The 19,197-nt window shown below is 43.4% G+C and overlaps 1 protein-coding gene across 3 annotated transcripts in view; it reads left to right on the forward strand.

Moving 5' to 3' along the window:
- The window catches only part of prkag2a (protein kinase, AMP-activated, gamma 2 non-catalytic subunit a), a 203,637-nt gene that overhangs the window by 99,992 nt on the left and 84,448 nt on the right, over positions 1-19,197 (forward strand). Inside the window, exon 1 of one of the 3 annotated variants that reach the window (XM_041861845.1) lies at positions 12,056-12,826. The exons of the other annotated variants lie outside the window; for them this stretch is intronic. Coding sequence (XP_041717779.1) covers positions 12,727-12,826 — 100 coding nt within the window. The 5' untranslated portion in view covers positions 12,056-12,726. Of the gene's footprint in view, positions 1-12,055; positions 12,827-19,197 lie in introns of those variants that run through there. 3 annotated transcript variants of the gene reach the window in all.

The raw sequence follows: 19,197 nt of genomic DNA on the forward strand, positions 1-19,197 counted from the left end.
GCTGAGTCCATAATGGTCAGATCGTACTGTCACGATTCAGACAGACGACCAGGGGACCACAATTGCGTCACACCAGAAAGTTTATTAAACTTAAGGGAAAAGGGAAGTAGGGAGTGAATGAAGGCTCCAGGGGTAACAGGGATCCCGTCCAATGCGCTGAGTCTGTGCCCCCCCCAGTGGCAGCGATGCGTCCTATGAAGCCGGTGGTGGGTGGTCCAGAAGTCCTGGGGGGGGGGAGACACAGACACAACAGGGCGGAATGAAACCAGGCAGCAGTACAGTTCAAGGAAAATCCAAAATACGTAGTAGCAAGGCAGAAGGCTGGTCAGAGTTACCGGGATTGAAGAGTAGTCAGGAGTCGTAATGGCAGAAGCAGGTCTGGATCTCCTGAGGCAGAAGAGTATCCAAAAAACAGGCAGGTCCGGGGTCACAAAACCAGGGTGAGCCAGAAGCGCGAGCAAACAGGTTCCGGGTGTGAGCTTTGCAGACGATCTGACACCGGAGAGCTGAAAGACAGGGCCTAAAGTACTGGGAGAGGTTAGTGGGTAATGCAGCGCAGCTGGCAGAGTAATTAGAGCCGAGCAGAGCAGGGACAGGTGGAGCTAGTTAGGCTGAGTAGAGAGAGGGAGGTGAGCAGAGTGGAAGATAGTGGAAACCAATTAAGGTGGTAACCCGGTGGAGTGAGAGGGCTCATGACATGCAGAGAAGAATGGGAGAAACTCCCCAAATACAGGTGTGCCAAGCTTGTAGCGTCATACCCAAGAAGACTTGAGGCTGTAATCACTGCCAAAGGTGCTTCAACAAAGTGCTGAGTAAAGGGTCTGAATACTTATGTAAATGTAATATTTCAGTTTTTTATTTTTAATACATTTGCAAACATTTCTAAAAAACCTGTGTTTGCATTGTCATTATGGGGTATTGTGTGTAGATTGATGAGGGAAAAAAACAATTTAATCAATTTTAGAATAAAGCTGTAACGTAACAAAATGTGGAAAAAGTCGAGGGGTCTGAAAACTTTCCGAATGCACTGTAGGTAGGGACAAAGTGACTAGGCAACAGGATAGATAATAGACGGTAGCAGCAGTATACTGTAGCAGTGTATGTGGTGAGTGTGGCGTCTGTTAAAATAAAGTTATGATTTGCTGAGGTCACTAGTGCCACCACAAGATATGCAGGGTTGACAGACTTGACAGACTTGGCAGACTTGACAGACTTGACAGACTTGGCCTATATACCTACTGTGCTAGTTCTCCCCTAGCAGCTTTTCAACGGTGTATGTTTGTGTTTAGGTTTGTATACCTGTTAGTGTTAAACATTACTGTGTGGTGCGTGCGTGTAACCTGTGATTCTCTGTGCGTACCGAATACCCACACAGCAGTAGCTCCCCCTAAGCCCTCTCCTCCACCCCCCCTCACAACCCCAGTTGCTCGGCAACCATCAAATAAACAGAGCGTCGATGGCGAGCCTCCTCGAACGTGGAGCAGCTAACTGGCCAGTTAGCACTGGAACAGTAGAGTGACATCAGGGTGTCACAGAAGCTCTTATCTTAGCGGTGTGACAGTCACAATGTTCTCAGAGTCAGTGTATAGGTCTGGCCTCGATAGTAGCTACATGACTCAGCTCACTCTCTGTACACTGTCCAAAAAAGGCTCACTCCATCTTTTAAAAAAAGTATCCCGCCATCTTAGGGCAGGAATGAACGTAGAGTACTCGGAAACTCTGCTGCTACATACTTGCTCCCACGGCATGTCTAGATAAAATGGTTGTCAGATTACAGCGTATTTGTATTTCCAGATTCACGCACTGTTTTTGTTCTCTGTTAATTGATAACTTGTGGAGGGAAAACTGAAAGCAGAAAGACAAAAGCCTCATAGAAATGCTTGTATGTTGTGAGAAGTGGCCGTTCTCAGCCACACTGCGAGACGTGCTTTAGAGAACAGAGGGAGGACAATGTTTAGTCGTGAATGTGTAATTATGTTGGGATTGTGAGTATGGGTGCAAGTCACTATTAACTATTTGAGTATATAATATATAATTATATAATTTGAGACTATAACACCACTCAATCTTTCAGATTTCATATGAATTGTGGGCTGCTGAGCTGAGTGACATGCTTTCACACATACGTAACAACATGTGTTTATGCTCTTGGTGTGTCTAGTCATTTGGTTTTGTTCTTTATGGTTGTGTAAGAAGTGTTGGTGGCCTGTCCATGAACCAGAAAGTAGATGTGTGGTAGCACTGTGGTAGCAAGTGGATGTGTGATACTGTAATACTGAGCTCTAGTTATGGAATTGTGGAAAACCTACCCTTATTGTCAGCCTGGTGCAGACTGACTGATTATTTATGGAAGGGAGGGGGAGAATGTGTCACGAGAGGGAGAGCGAGAGAAAGAAAGAGAAAGAGGGACAGCGAGGGCGAGAGAGAGAGAGAGGGACAGGGAGAGCGAGAGAGAGAGAGAGGGACAGGGAGAGCGAGAGAGAGAGAGGGACAGGGAGAGAGAGAGAGAGAGGGACAGGGAGAGCGAGAGAGAGAGGTACAGGGAGGGCGAGAGAGAGAGAGAGAGAGAGAGAGAAAGTGAGGGAGATAATGTGATATATTGAAGCAGGGAAGAGATTAAGAGATAGATGTCGACAGAGGTAGAGAGACAGGAGAGGGAGTGATGCAGAGGAGAGAAAGATGGAAAGAGATGCAGAGGAGAGAGATGGAGAGGGGGAGAGAGAAACAAAGAGAGCGAGTCGTTTGAAGCCATGGAAACATGCATTATCAGCAGCCATGTCTTCCCTTAATGACTCATTTCCCCTGCTAAGTATGTGCGGAGTGACATCACAATGTTATTATTTGGTATTATGAGGGATTTCTCTCCATGTATAAATGAGTCATCTTGAAGTAGTAATGATGTATTGTTCCTCACTATCATATCCTTTGTCATTAACTCATTATATCAGCTCTCTGCACATAGATACTGTTCTGTGGGGTGTTCGTATTGTCCTGATAACATCTTGATAACATCTGCACAATGTCACTATCCAGTTCAGGCAGCCAACCAAAATTGAACAACATTCCACAGCACAGTAAGACCTTATCAGGGAAGATCTATGTTACATTCTGTCTATTGTTGAGACAGTGGGGGGGCTCTATCTATTAACAGTGGTTAGACTACCGGCCGTTCTCCCTTAATACAGATATCAAGTTATTTGCCTTATAAGGATAACTTAGTCTTGGTTGCCGTGGAGAGAGGTTTTGACAGGCATTTCTGCTCAGTGGAGATTGGCTAATCTTCCTATAGGGGGAAGGCTCAGCACAGGGACTTTGTTAACATTTTGCAACTGTTTTGCTTATAGCACATTCATAGTTATACTCTGTTGTTGTGAAGTCGACATGTAGTGATGGAGAAAAGGGTCTTCCTCGGTTGCAGATCTGGACAGGTTAAATGTAATGTAAATCAAGTGCAGCTAGAGTTTTAGAAAGAAAACAACCCAGGTCTTGTACAGTCCTTGAACCCAGGTCTGCTACAGTCCTTGAACCCAGGTTTGGTACAGACCTCATATAGACATTGTGTTCTTAGTTTAATTCTATACTCTGCATTAGCATGCAAGTTCACCAGGTTCTCACTTCAAACCATGCAGGGTAAGAGGCAGCTTTGACAGACGGGTCAGTCATTTCCACACATGGCTCCCCCTCTGTGAATTCTTGTGTGTTTTAAGAGGTTTTATTAAGGGAGTGTCAACAGGAGAGTTATTAGTATAGGCTGTTCTGGAGTGTGTTCAAACAAAAATTAAGTCATTTTCCACACTGTATTCTCATAAATTGCCATCCAAAACAGCATATGTCGAAGAAATATGCTTCAAATGTTGATTTCTTACATTGTGAAATGAATGACACATCAAGAGAATGTCCGCAAGTGTTCAGATAAGAGATTCCCTTTTTTCATCATATTTATTGAATATCGGTTATCGGTGTAATTATCGGGTGATACCAATATAGCGGTAAAAGGCCAATATCGGCCAATAATATTGGTGAACTGATATATCGGTTGGGCTCTAATAAAAACACACACACATAAACAAAGGAGTGGTCCATATACCCTCTACAATCTTCACATGACAAGAACAGAATAACAACAATGTTACCAAACTGAAACTGCGATAGACAACTCAGACGCGGTGCTTTTATCTGGTGAATGTGTAACAACAGTACTTGAAAGCATTCTGAGCTAAATGTCCAAGCGGTCAGGCAAAGTCAAGGACATTTCTCACAATCTCTCTTTCTATCTCGTTTGCTATCGCTCTCTCTGCCCCTCTCTCTCTCTCTCTCTCTCTCTCTCTCTCTCTCTCTCTCTCTCTCTCTCTCTCTCTCTCTCTCTCTCTCTCTCTCTCTCTCTCTCTCTCTCTCTCTCTCTCTCACACCCTCTCTCTCTCTCTCTCTCTCTCTCTCTCACAACCTCTCTATTTTGTTTGCTCTTTCTCATTTGCACCCTCTCACCCTATTTCCCCTCTCTCTTTGTCCTGGACTCCTAATCTCTCTCTCTCTCTCTCTCTCTCTCTCTCTCTCTCTCTCTCTCTCTCTCTCTCTCTCTCTCTCTCTCTCTCTCTCTCTCTCTCTCTCTCTCTCTCTCTCTCTCTCTCTCTCTCTCTCTCTCTCTCTCTCTCACAACCTCTCTCTCTCTCTCTCTCTCTCTCTCTCACAACCTCTCTATTTTGTTTGCTCTTTCTCATTTGCACCCTCTCACCCTATTTCCCCTCTCTCTTTGTCCTGGACTCCTAATTGCATTTCAGTTCCAAAAAGTCAGGACTCAGGACAGGATTTTTGGAGGGATTAGTTTAACCCCGTTCACAGGAAAACACTTTTTTTTCTGACTTAAATGAGGTTGTTTGAAAGATTAACCAGCACATTAGTGCCCCCTAAACAGGAAATAACAGGGGAGAGACAGGGACATGATGGATATGAGAGGGGATCCATCAGAGCCTATTTCATTCTGATTATATAAGCCAGACAAACACTGCCTTTTGAAGAAGAGTCAAGCCATTTTACTTTGTCTCTGTTGCAGTTTTGGGGTGACAATGGGCATCAATGGCCTTATGATCCCAGGGAGATGTTAATGTATATTTTGAATAATTGAACAATCGAAGTGGCTTGACTTTGTATGATGCTTTGATGATGGTATCAGGCGAAATTACTATTCAGTGTTCTTTGAGCTGAATGAAAATATAATGTAGGTATAGGGCTGTGGCGGTCATGAAATTTTGTCAGCCGGTGATTGTCAAGCAAATAACTGCCGGTCTCATGGTAATTGACTGTTAATTAACATAAACACATGTAGCATCTCCTGGCTTCCATGCATAGCCTACAAGCCACTGATGCAGACCTTTAGAACATCTACATTTAAAAAAGTATAAAAAATCCATGTAATATAGCCTACACCTTCACAATAAATCCATTATTTATTTTAGACAGTTCTAAAGAAACATGATATGAAGAAAATGTAGTCTATTTTAGAAGAACAGAATAGCATACTCTGAGTTATCCTTATGTTAGGCCCTGATCTGGCTATGCCATATGGCTGTTGGCTACACTAGGTCATTTAGCAGACAAGATTTGCTTAGAATTCCGTGGCATTATTTTATAGTATGAAGAATACAATTGAACATAGCTGAATAAAATATAAAGGATATTTTCTCCAAATGATTTGAGGGAGTGTCACGTTCGTTGAAGGACGGGACGGACCAAGGCGCAGCGTGATATGCATACATGTTTATTAGACTATTAAACACAATGACAAAACAAGAAACGAAATGTGAAGTCCAAGGTACACAAACAACATACCTCACACGGAACAAGATCCCACAACCCACTAGGGCCAATAGGCTGCCTAAGTATGGTCCCCAATCAGAGACAACGAGCGACAGCTGCCTCTGATTGGGAACCACACCGGCCAACATAGATCTAGACATACTAGATATAAACATAGAAAATACAACATAGAAAATACCAACAAGGAATATACACACCCTGACTCAACATATAAGCGTCCTCTGAGTCAGGGCGTGACAGGGAATGCGCACATGCGGCTATTCTGTGTTGAGCGGTTAACAAAGAAACAGGTACTCCTATATGCTTAATTTAGAGTTATTTATGTAACTTTAGTCGTGATGCAAACGTTGGGCTATATGTTTTGATTTTTAATACATTCTAAGGCTGCATGATGCGACCAATGATGATTTGAAACAAGTTGCATGAAAGGCATGAGCTCTGCTTTGTTTTTTTGCGCAGGCTGTACACACTTCATCAGTCTCTCATTCACAATTTGACAAGCACTTGATAATTCCTTGAATTTCCTGGCGGCATCCCCTTTGTATGGTCGTAATGTCCCCTAAAGAAATCCATGCCTTTTGTGGCCAGTGGCCGTTGTGCCCTTGGGCTGAATATAATAATTATAATTCCCTTCTCTCGGCTGCATGCTCTGAAGCACCTCTCACTCACATGGCTCTCTCAGATAGCTAAATTATCATTAGCCAATGCCTGTCACATGATCGGGTCTTTCTCACAGGCTACAAGTGAAGACAGACACATCGGGGACGCAACTGCGCACGTCCTTATCCAATTCCGAAGCGCATATTGAAGATATTGGAAGAACTGTCCACATTTACTTTTCGTCAGCCAACAAGATGAGTAGGCCTAACGAACAGCAAAAGCACTAGCCTATGTCAATCTACTATCCCCCATAGTACAAAAGTTTACCTATTCTATTCTGTGGGAGAAATAAATATTCCAAACACAGTCTGGGACAGTTGTGGATGCGATAGATCCCAAATTAATACAACCATTAGCATCAAACAATGTTTTTTAAGCAATGAGGCTGAAGCAACAGATCAGAACGTTTAGCTTAAAATGTTGATAAACTATTAGGCTATTTCTTCACATTATAGGTGCAGCAATTCGCACACGGCAGTAGGCTATAAGCACGAATGTTCCAAAATGCAATCAATTAGCTGGAAAACACCATTCTCAAAAGTGACCGCAAATGTGATTATGCATGTAATGCTTTTATGATAAAGGTGCATTTACATTTTTATGCATTTTTGAAACTCACACGCTGCTTATGTATGCAGTTAGGCTCTACACCCGTTGTAAAGCGGAAGTTATTTGGCCACTTTAGTTGTGATACAAGCCTTATCAAAACATATAGGCCTATGGGCTAGGCTACATGAGGTGTGCGACTATGATTTGAAAAAGTCGCAGAAAAAAGACGCGCTGTTTCTTGCCTTACTGCACACGCTGGACATCGTTCACAAGTGATAATACATCATTCACAAGTGATAGGCTAATACTGTCACCCATCAGACTATTCTTGATTTAATCTTGTCTTTACATATACTAAATAATATACTGTAAGTGTGAAATTTGTTTTGATTTAGGTCATGCACCTGTCTCGAAACAGGGGCAGGGGGAAAAAATACATGTCATCTATGCACTTAAATAACAAATGGAGGCGCTTTTCCCGTGGTTCATTTTCATGACAAGCCAGGTAGGCTATACTCCTGTTGTAAAGAGAAGCAATGTGCTTAATATTCGGAAAGTTGAGAAATAAATATAGTAGGTCTAGCCTATAGAAAGCTGATGGGATCCTACTCTTTTTAATAGAGGGCCAACACTCTGTTTTCTGACGCAATTTCATAGCCTATAGAAATGTTGCACAACATGAGCTCATGGGTTCTCATGAAGTGTTTGATTAGATTTTTGATTACAAAATGACAAAGCAAAAACAGGTTTTTAGACATTTTTGATGAAATATCACATTTACATAAGTATTCAGACCCTTTACTCAGTACTTTGTTGAAATACCTTTGGCAGCGATTACAGCCTCGAGTATTCTTGGGTATGACGTTACAAGCTTGGCACACCTGCACAGCTATTTACAGGTCTCTCCAGAGATGTTTGATCAAGTTCAACTCCGGGCTCTGGCTGGGCCTTTCAAGGACATTCAGAGACTTGTCCCGAAGCCACTCCTGCTTTGTCTTGGCTATGTGCTTAGGGTCGTTGTCCTGTTTGAAGGTGAACCTTCACCCCAGTCTTAGGTCCTGAGCGCTCTGGAGCAGGTTTTCATCAAGGATCTTTCTGTACTTTGCATTGTTCATCTTTCCCTCGATCCTGACTAGTCTCCCAGTCCCTGCTGCTGAAAAACATCCCCACAGCATGATGCTGCCAACACCATTTTATTTATTTATTTTATTGAACCTTTATTTAACTAGGCAAGTCAGTTAAGAACAAATTCGTATTTACAATGACGGCTTACACTGGCCAAACCCGGACGACGCTGGGCCAATTGTGCGCCGCCCTATGGGACTCCCAATCATGGCCGGTTGTGATACAGCCTGGAATCGAACCAGGGGGTCTGTAATGACGCCTCAAGCACTGAGATGCAGTGCCTTAGACCGCTGCGCCATTCGGGAGCCCAAAGGGATGGTGCCAGGTTTCCTCCAGACATGACGCTTGGCATTCAGGCCAAAGAGTTCAATCTTGGTTTCGTCAGACCAGAGAATCTTGTTTCTCATGCGTCTGACAGTCCTTTAGGTGCCTTTTGGCAAACTCCAAGCGGGCTGTCATGTGCCTTTTACTGAGGAGTGGCTTCCGTCTGGCCACTCTACCATAAAGGCCTGATTGGTGGAGTGCTGCAGAGATGGTTGTCCTTCTGGAAGGTTCTCCCATCTCCACAGAGGAACTCTGGAGCTCTGTCAGAGTGATCATCGGGTTCTTGGTCACCTCCCGGATGAAGGCCCTTCTCCCCCGATTGCTGAGTTTGGCCGGGCGGCCAGCTTTAGGAAGATTCTTGGTGGTTCTAAACTTCTTCCATTTAAGAATGCTGCATAAATGTTTTGGTACCCTCCCCCAGATCTGTGCCTTGACACAATCCTGTCTCGGAGCTCTACGGACAATTCCTTCGACCTCATGGCTTGGTTTTTTCTCTGACATGCACTGTCAACTGTGTTATATAGACAGGTGTGTGCCTTTCCAAATCATGTCCAATCAATAGAATTTACCACAGGTGGACTCCAATCAAGTTGTAGAAACATCTCAAGGATGATCAATGGAAACAGGATTCACCTGAGCTCAATTTCGAGTCTCATAGCAAAGGGTCTGAATACTTATGTAAATAAGGTATTTCTGTTTTTTTATTTTTAATACATTTGCAAAAAAATCTAAAAACCTGTTTTTGCTTTCTCATTATGGGGTATTGTGTGTAGATTGATGAGGGGAAAAAACTATTGAATCCATTTTAGAATAAGGCTGTAACGTAACACAATGTAGGAAAGGGAAGGGGTCTGAATACTTTCTGAATGCACTGTATACTGTTATTTGTTTTGTACTATTACACAACTGCATTATAAGTGAGTAGACTATATTAATTATATTAATTAACCTATCAAACTATTCTCCATGGGAACAAAGAACCATGTACTCCTGTTGCTCTATAATTCTATTTTTGGGGGGGGATTATTCCTGATCTCTTTGTCGCCAAATCTAATTAGAACTTTGGCTCCCAGGGAGGCATAAAGAGCTTTCTGCAATTATAGTGTTATTACAGTTTTGCTTTGTTGTTGCTTTATAATTCTCTTGATTCTCTGACTTCCTTAGCCCATGGTGTGTACAATACAACCGGCTCTGTGTTGTCGCTCCTCCCCTGCCGAGTTTTCCGGACCGACTGCTGCGTCGACGGAAACAATTGGCTCTCCCTCCCGCACGTGCCCCTGCACCTGCCAGTGTTCAGTCAAGCATAGACTTTCCAAAGAAAGACTCAACAGTCTATAAATATCACTCCCTCACAAAACACTGCTCCCTACAGATCTGCTATCTTAATTTGATCACTGCGCAGCAGGAAATGCAAATTGTAGTATATTTAATGTTTAACCTGTCAAAGTACAGAGGGGGGTTGGTAGCCTAGCGGTTAGAGCGTTGGGCCAGTAACCGAAAGGTTGCAAGTTCGACTCCCCGAGGGGACCAGAATGAAAAAAGTATGACTATTTATGAACTCACTACTGTAAGTTGCTCTGGTTAAGAGTGTCCACTAAATTACGTAAACGTTGAGCAAGGCATTTAACACTAATTGCTCCAGGGTTGCCGTCAATAATGGCTGATCCCTGGCCATGACCCCACTCTCAGGGGGAGTTGGGATATGCAAAAAGTAAATTTCCATCTCACACTCGTACAGGTTAACCACTTGTGCATGTCAAGCCCTTATATTTAGCCTCACAATGAAGTGTTTTACCATTTTCAGGACGATTTTCAGGACGATTGTCTACAAGGGCTACAAGTAGAACACAAAATAATTTGACATTAACAATTGCATTCATGACTTATTGACAAACGTCAAGGTACGTCAAGCAAAAACCAGATTTTTTAAATGTATAATAATGTTGTAAATACTTCAATTGTTTGCTCAGTGGCAAATGAATGTCCAACTAGTCAATGACAACTGTGTGGCGTTTGGAGATTGTGACAGCAGCTATGTGAGCTTATTACAGTATTATAGACACTATGTATTGGGATTTCCTATGATCTTCTATGTAGAATAACTCCTTACCTTCTCTTGTGTGGCTTGTGAGCATCATAGAGCAAAATAGATTACACGATGGGTCATAATAGTTTGTAGCTCAAACCATTCAGACATTTTTTATGAGAAGAACCGCCCCAGACCCCTTCGGGATCCACCCTTGTCTCACAAACACAGCTCTAGCTCAGCCCCCGTTAATCACACATACTAATGGTTGGTATCAATGGATGCAGAAGAGATATACAAATCCAATGGTACAAACCCACAATCTTTAAAAGGGGTTAGATGTCCAAAACGCGCCGGCATCACAGTGGGACTGTAGGCGGCATCACAGTGGGACTGTAGGCGGCATCACAGTGGGACTGTAGGCGGCATCACAGTGGGACTGTAGGCGGCATCACAGTGGGACTGTAGGCGGCATCACAGTGGGACTGTAGGCGGCATCACAGTGGGACTGTAGGCGGCATCACAGTGGGACTGTAGGCGGCATCACAGTGGGACTGTAGGCGGCATCACAGTGGGACTGTAGGCGGCATCACAGTGGGACTGTAGGCGGCATCACAGTGGGACTGTAGGCGGCATCACAGTGGGACTGTAGGCGTTGTAAAGTTTGTAATTTCCACTTAAACATTTCAGACTTGATTTGCCCTAAAGAAAAATGTATCAACCCCTACAAAAATGTAGATTAATTATAATCCACATAATAATTCCCATTTCCTGTTGCTGCAGGATTATTTACCTGCAGTGAGAAGCAGGGTCAAATTAAAGATAGCATATCTGTACATACAAACCAAGTCAAGCTGAAGCTGAGAATAGAACAGTAGTTCTGAGGCAGTGTGCTGCTCTTCCATGCAGAATGCTCAACCTTTTGCTTTTCACACACACACTAAACAGAGGATGGAAAAGGAGGTACTATGTCATGCTTAATGTCTCCAAAGCTTTGGGTTTTTACAAAAGTGCTATTAGTGATGATCTCCCTGAACAAGATTATCTCCACAGGTGGTCTTGTTCAAGGTAAAATCCTCGGGACCACCCGGCCTTTGGCTATGTATGACTAGCCAGGTAGTTCCCAGCACACCTTTCCTTTCTCACACTGATCTGTGGTCTGTCTGTACCTTACAGGTAGTGATGTGCATTAGTGGGGCATCGGCATAATCCATGCATTAGTGTGTGTGACTGTGTGTGTGTCTGTGAAAAATAGCACATATCAGTGAACAGCCATCTTATTTCCTCTCCTGATAGTAGAACTCTTAATCAGCAGAGGAAGTTCTGTAATAAAACCACCACGTTATACTGCTAGGAACCTGTCAACACAGGCACATGCCAGAAAAGCACTACGCAGGAAAGTTGAGAGAGAGATGGAGAGTTCCAGAATAACAGGAGAGCAGAAGCGATAGGGGGGGGCTTTGCTCAGAGCCAATCACTGTCAGAGAAAAATAGTGTGTTTGTGTGTGTGTGTGTGTGAGAGAGGGAGCGGGTTTAGTTTCCTTTTACAGCCTCTCTGTGATGCTGCCTATTTTAAAGGGACGACACACTGCAGACAACACTTGATAGTTTACGGCAGCAGGGACTCTATTGCTGCTGGACGCCTAATTGGATCAGAGATAACAAAGATTCAAAGAGAGGGATGTAGAATGAGAAAGCGAGAGAGGTAGAAGAAGATAGAGAGAGAGAGAGAGAAAGAGAGAGTGAGGGAGCTCCAGGGGAAAGGAGGACAGAACTCTCTGTCTTGAAAAGTGTGTTTAAGAGGAATCGCTACTGAAAGTTTTTATGAGAGGCCAGCTCTCCTCTGGGGATTGAAGCTTTCAGCCTGGCTGGCTGGCTACTTTCTTGCTCTTCCTTCAGCTGTTTCTACCGTGAACTATCTGGCTGGCTCACGTCTCCAGGCTCTTCACACTGTCTATATTGGAGAGTACCCCTGGGACCATCCACGTGGCTTGGCGGTCACTACTCAGTACTGTCCTTGGATCAGTTTTGCACAGCTCCTAAAGGAGAAGATTGACCTGGCTGGTCTGAGCTAGGATCAGATTATCTTGGAGTGCGGATTCTGTGAGAAGGGGAACATTGAAGCTTGAATCGAGTCTTGTTCAGGCTTGATTGAATCCGATAACTCCTATTTAGTCGGATATGTTCCACTTGGGTTTATACACTATACTTGTGTCCCATCGTGCCCCATGAAGCGACTCGGGAGCCTGAGGGCGAGCAAGAAGAAGAAGGAGCCGGACAGACGGACAGGGAGGAGGCAGTCCGAGCCCCATGGCCTCTTGGGAAACAGTAAGCGGGCAGCATTTGTAGACACACTAATACCAATATGTACTTAAACAGTTACAGTACTGGATGTGTTTTAGTAGCCTAAGTTTGTACATTAATGCTAACACTGTGGTAAGTCTATAGAAAAGTGTGAGTATGCGAGTTTGCTTGGTTCTAACATAAAAGTCCACTGTCTTCTCAAGTAGCTGATTTGGCCTCCCAAGTGGCGCAGCAGTCTAAGGCATTGCATCGCAGTGCTTGAGGCATCACTACAGACCCGGGTTCGATCCCAGGCTGTGTCGCAGCCGGCCGCGACCGGGAGACCCATGAGGCGGCGCACAATTGGTTAGGGGAGTGTTTGGCCGGCTGGGATGTCCTTGTCCCATTGCGTTCTAGCAACTCCTTGTGGCGGGCCGGGTGCATGCACGCTGACTTCGGTCGCCAGTTGTACAGTGTTTCCTCTGACGCATTGGTGCGGCTGTGTAAGCGAGCAGTGTGTCAAGAAGCAGTACGGCTTGGCAGGGTCGTGTTTCGGAGGATGCATGGCTCTCGACCTTCGCCTCTCCCGAGTCCGTACGGGAGTTGCAGCGATGGGACAAGACTGTAACTACCAATTGGGGAGAAAAAGGGGTAAAAAGTAAAATAAAATAAAAAAAAGGTTACAGGTGTGATGACTGATTTGAAACTGGAAGGCTTCAGAAGCCTAAGATGTGATGTCACCAGAGGGCTGCTAGCATGAAAAGCCAGAGAGCAAGAAAGAGTTTCTATTGAGAGTGAAATAAGGCAAGTGGAACCGCTAAGGCAGATCAATTATCTGCTCCTGTAACATCATAAGGGAATAAAATGGTTTAATTCGGAAAAATATTAATAAATACATTTATTGTGTAAACTCCTTTACTTTGCCAAATGCCATAAAGCTTACAGCTGATTTGTAGCTGTTGTGGAAATTCTCCACCGGGATGGACTCTGCAGAAACAGTCCCTGTTTTGATCCTTGTTTTGATCCCAGATACTTTGGGCCTGATCTCGACTCAGGGTAGTGCACTCTCACTGTGGGCCATGCTGGCTGTAGAGCTAATTTCCTAGAGTGCCTGTCGTCCTTTGGATTGATACTGAGCTCTCTAACGACCTTGCACAGTGAGGAAAGGAAAGGATACACTCCTTCCACACAAACACACACAAACACACATACTTATTTGTACCATCAGGGAATGAAATATGGTTCAGATGTAAACTAAAAGTATTGTAAACTAAAACCAGCCGTTTACGTAATCACCATGGCTGCTCTGCTGTCAGTGAATGAGAATGGAGTGACAGATTACAGTGTGAAAGCCAGAGATTACAGGATGACTTCTGGGGATGGGTATATCAGAATAACAGCCAAATTCAGACCGCACAGACAGTTGCTATTTTGACGTTATGCTGAGGATTTTTAGATTCACATTTAAAAATGGAATTGAGGTCATTCAGCACAAAGCACATAGTAGTGTTCATTACAGATTTTTAACAACGTTTTGAGCAAAATTGAGCATTTCTTATTGGACAAGTTCATGTAGTCCCGAATTGTTTCAGTCCGTTTTCTTTGCCCGGTACCTATTGAACAGGACCCAGGTGTGTGATTCAGTCTAAGAGGAAACTCTAGACTTTTGCCTTGCTGTGGGGTTGAAGGCGTGAGGTGACACTTAAAGCATCGCTCAGCTTGTCATTGTACCCCTGACCTGCCAGCTATCACAAGTGGATGCAGGAGGTAGCCTACACCTCTCTAGTGGAACGTAGCCATCTGTCATTATATAGCACACACACACACACACACACACACACACACACACACACACACACAACCACATACACAACCACAAACCCACACACACACACACACACAACCACACACATACACACACACACACACACACACAAAACCACACACATACACACACACACACAACCACACACACACACACTTCTCTTTTCCGCAGTAGGCATTTGCTTTCCAAAACTGTGCATTTTTACCGCGATTGTATTTTGAAATCTGCAAAAGGCAAACCGACAGCCGCAACCAACCATAGAAATATAATCCATAGATGGCAGTTCCCATTCAAGTCAGGACTGGCATCCATTGCTAGTGGACCCATGTTTAACAGTAAAATTGCCAGGGTAAGAGGTTACAAGACCCTTCTATGGATTATATGTATATGGCCACAATGCAACAAGCTGTAGCCTATATTTGGGGAGGATGCTGCCAGACGGTAGGTAACCGGTAACTGCCAAAATAAAGGAAACACTTGAGTAAAAGAGGGCTACAAATAGTATGTTATAGTGTGGGATGCATTTTCCTGGCATGGTTTAGGTCCACTTGTAGAATCTATGCCAAGGCGCATTGAAGCTGTTCTGGCAGCTTGTGGTGGCCAAAAACCCTTTTAAGACGCTATGTTGGTGTTTACTTAATTTTGGCAGTTACCTGTATGCAGTGGCGGCTCCTGAAAAAATTCTCAGGAGGGGCAATTTTTCTGATGATTTAGGTGACCTACACACATTTAAAAAAAGATATGTCCAGCAACAACATGAAGACAGGGGCAGCATATAAGTCAATACCAGAAGCATTTATTGACTGATCTCAAAAGTGTTGGCTTACCAGGGTTGGTGGAGCCCTCAGTTTCATCTTTGCCTCGCAAAGCTAACTCAAACACTCCGCAAAACTTCACACACTGGATTAGCCGGCTGAGGATGTGGCGGTTCTTGCTAATGTCGTAGTAAATATATTTGTTATAGTGAATATGGAATATGATATGTTGAGTAAAATGTTGTGCTAAGATCTATTTAGGTCAGGAGCTGGTTATAAGTTCTGTTCCTATCCAATAACAATGGACAAAAGGGTCCTATCTTGTCAGCCTTGTCAGCAGGTGGCCAAGGACAACACCCACGCCATAGGCCTCTCAGTTCTTCCAACTCACGAGTTCTTGCTCTGAGGACACACACACACACAAACACACACACACACACATCATCACTGTTAAACACACACACACACACACACATCATCACTGTTAAACACACACACACACACACACACACACACACACACAAAAAATCCCCTCTCTTAGGCTGAACATTTGAAGACAGAGAACCCGACTCAGAGCCAATGCAACAGTGACAGTAGCCTGCAGGGGACCTCGCCCAACTCATCAGGACCAATCAGAAGATCAGAACTACTAGATTGAACCTACTTCATTTATTGCATAAAATGTCTGCACACAATGTTTCGGGGCTCTCTTCAGATAATAATAATAATAATAATAATAATAATAATAATAATATGCCATTTAGCAGACGCTTTTATCCAAAGCGACTTACAGTCATGCGTGCATACATTTTTGTGTATGGGTGGTCCCGGGGATCGAACCCACTACCTTGGCGTTACAAGCACCATGCTCTACCAGCTGAGCTACAGAAAGTGGATACTCATGGATGCGCATTGCAATTGTAAAATGTCAACACAATTGGAGACACCACGTCATTTTTGGAGACATGTTATTGACAGTAAACTATTGTAGATGCGACTGCTAACTAAATAAAACATTTTAGCTGGCTAGCTAATCATCTTAGCTAAATGTGGGGCAAACAATTCAGTTATTTACCGTTAATTTGAGGGATTGGGGTGAAAGAAATCGAGTTACATAGTGATACTTTACGATATACTGTATTGACAATATCGCAATATTTTAGCGCTAGTTGGCTGTACCTGCACCAAAACACCATTATTGTTCCTTCATAGCTTGTTCTCAATCTTTTCACATTGGGAGCAAATTTGTTTTCAGCACTTTTATTTCCATGACTGATCAAAACTCGTTCTCATGGCTTTCTGATCCCTCTGCAACAGACATATGGTGCGCAATAAAATCACAGTATCGAATCGCAATACGTATAGAATCATGAGACTCGCAATGCTGATGCATATATCTTATCGTGAGGTTCCTGGCAATTCCCAGCCCAAGTTCATTTGCCACAACAAATCTCTTCGCTAGCAAACGCGATGTCTTCTCCAAAACGGCAATGTGTCTCCAGCAATGTTTACTTTTTTGACGTTCTATGGCATCTCCACTTTCCAAGCATATATGACCACATGTAATATTTTGGTAAGTGATGCAAATAGTGAACTATGTAGGGCCAGGATGTAAAATATATGTAGCTGCAGCAATTTCTCTTATCTGATATGGTAAGTAATGGGGCTTAATTTATAGCTCCCTAAGAGTTTGACGAACGGGTCCGTGAACGCGATTCCAGATATATTTACCTCTGAATAAACTGCCTTTATTACACCATATCCACATCCAGTAAACTTGTGATTATCAACACTAACCTCATCGTTGTGGCGGCGGACAGCTAGCCTGTATCCCTCGTCATCCAGTTGAGTGAGTGGCAATGTCTTTTTTTCGTTCGTACCAATTTTTGGAAAATCCCTCGGGTGTAGGACTTTCCGCCTTTAGTAGAAACCTGTTGAATTATTAAATTTGGTCTGGGAGGTCCTAATTGTTTCGTTGCCAATTTATCTTCATTTGTTCGCGAATCGCCGACAAAAAGGAACTTCTTTCAAACAATCCACTCTTTTCTCAGTTACGTTCATGGTTACGTAACGTATGACGAAAGCGCGTAAGTGCAAGCCCACAGACACCCATTGAGATTGTATTGAAGGCTCTGAAATTTGAAAAAAATAGATTTTACATGGGAGTCTATTACAGACTTCTGGGCGATTTTCAACCTGACTGAAATCGCCCCAAAAGGGGGGGGAGCCATTTGAAGCACGACTTTAGCCTGATTCGACATTTAGTGGCAGTGTGGCACTGTGGCAGATCAGACGTATAGATTACAACACTGATAACTACTGTTGCCGTGATATAATTGATTAGAAAAAAAATCCCTTCCTTTTCCCGTTTGGCAGTGCGTCGCCCATATCGCCCTATTGAACAGGCCGCCCCTGCCTGTATGAGCTTGTGATAAAATGTAATCCACAGTAATGTTTTTGGAAACTGTTGATCCTCTGTGACTAAATTATGCTCTCTGGTGTATTTTGAACATTGAGAGCGGGCTCCTGTGGTTGGATAAAACAAAAACAACGTAATACAAATAAAAAAAGAGCCTCTTGGGCCCCCTTTGGGCTTTGGCCCCGCCCCTGACTCACACAATTGACCAGTCACATTTATTTATTATGCAGTTTATTTTTATTTTTTATTTTTTATTAATCAGTTACCCAATCAAGGCAGGGCCCCCCCAGTTACACACGTGGGCCCCTACCTCCTCTCCTCCCCCCATCTGATGATTAGCAGAGTTGCAGCAGGCAGCAGTAGGCTGTCTACACTCATTGAGAGTGGGCTCCTGAATCCTCCTGTGGTTGCCGGTTGCAGTAAAAAAAAAAGTAATATATATACACTACCGTTCAAAAGTTTGGGGTCACCTAGAAATGTCCTTGTTTTTGAAAGAAAATAAAACAAATTGTCCATTAAAATAACATCAAATTGATCAGAAATACAGAGTAGACATTGTTAATGTTGTAAATGGCTATTGTAGCTGGAAACAGCTGATTTTTAATGGAATATCTACATAGGTGTACAGAGGCCCATTATCAGCAACCATCAGTCCTGTGTTCCAATGGCACATTGTGTTTGCTAATCCAAGTTTATCATTTTAAAAGGCTAATTGATCATTAGAAAATCATTTTGCAATTATGTTAGCACAGCTGAAAACTGTTGTGCTGATTAAAGAAGCAATAAAACTGGCCTTCTTGAGACTAGTTGAGTATCTGGAGCATCAGCAATTGTGGGTTCGATTACAGGCTCAAAATGGCTAGAAACAAATAACTTTCTTCTGAAACTCGTCAGTCTATTCTTGTAAAAAGAAAAGATTAAGATGGGCAGTCTGAGATTTGGCTTGTTCTTTGCAACTCTGCCTAGAAGGTCAGCATCCCGGAGTCGCCTCTTGTGTTTTGCGGGTACTGTTTAATGAAGCAGCCAGTTGAGGACCTGTGAGGTGCCTGTTTCTCAAACTAGACACTAATGTATTTGTCCTCTTGCTCAGTTGTGCAACGGGGCCTCCCACTCCACTTTCTATTCTGGTTAGAGCCAGTTTGCGCTGTTCTGTGAAGGGAGTAGTACACAGCGTTGTACGAGATCTTCAGTTTCTTTGCAATTTCTCGCATGGAATAGCCTTCATTTCTCAGAACAAGAATAGAGTGACGCGTTTCAGAAGAAAGTTATTTGTTTCTGGCCATTCTGAGCCTGTAATCGAACCCACAATTGCTGATGCTCCAGATACTCAACTAGTCTCAAGAAGGCCAGTTTTATTGCTTCTTTAATCAGCACAACAGTTTTCAGCTGCGCTAACATAATTGCAAAAGGGTTTTCT

The sequence above is a fragment of the Coregonus clupeaformis genome, chromosome 34 (assembly GCF_020615455.1).
Source record: "Coregonus clupeaformis isolate EN_2021a chromosome 34, ASM2061545v1, whole genome shotgun sequence".
NCBI lineage: Eukaryota > Metazoa > Chordata > Actinopteri > Salmoniformes > Salmonidae > Coregonus > Coregonus clupeaformis.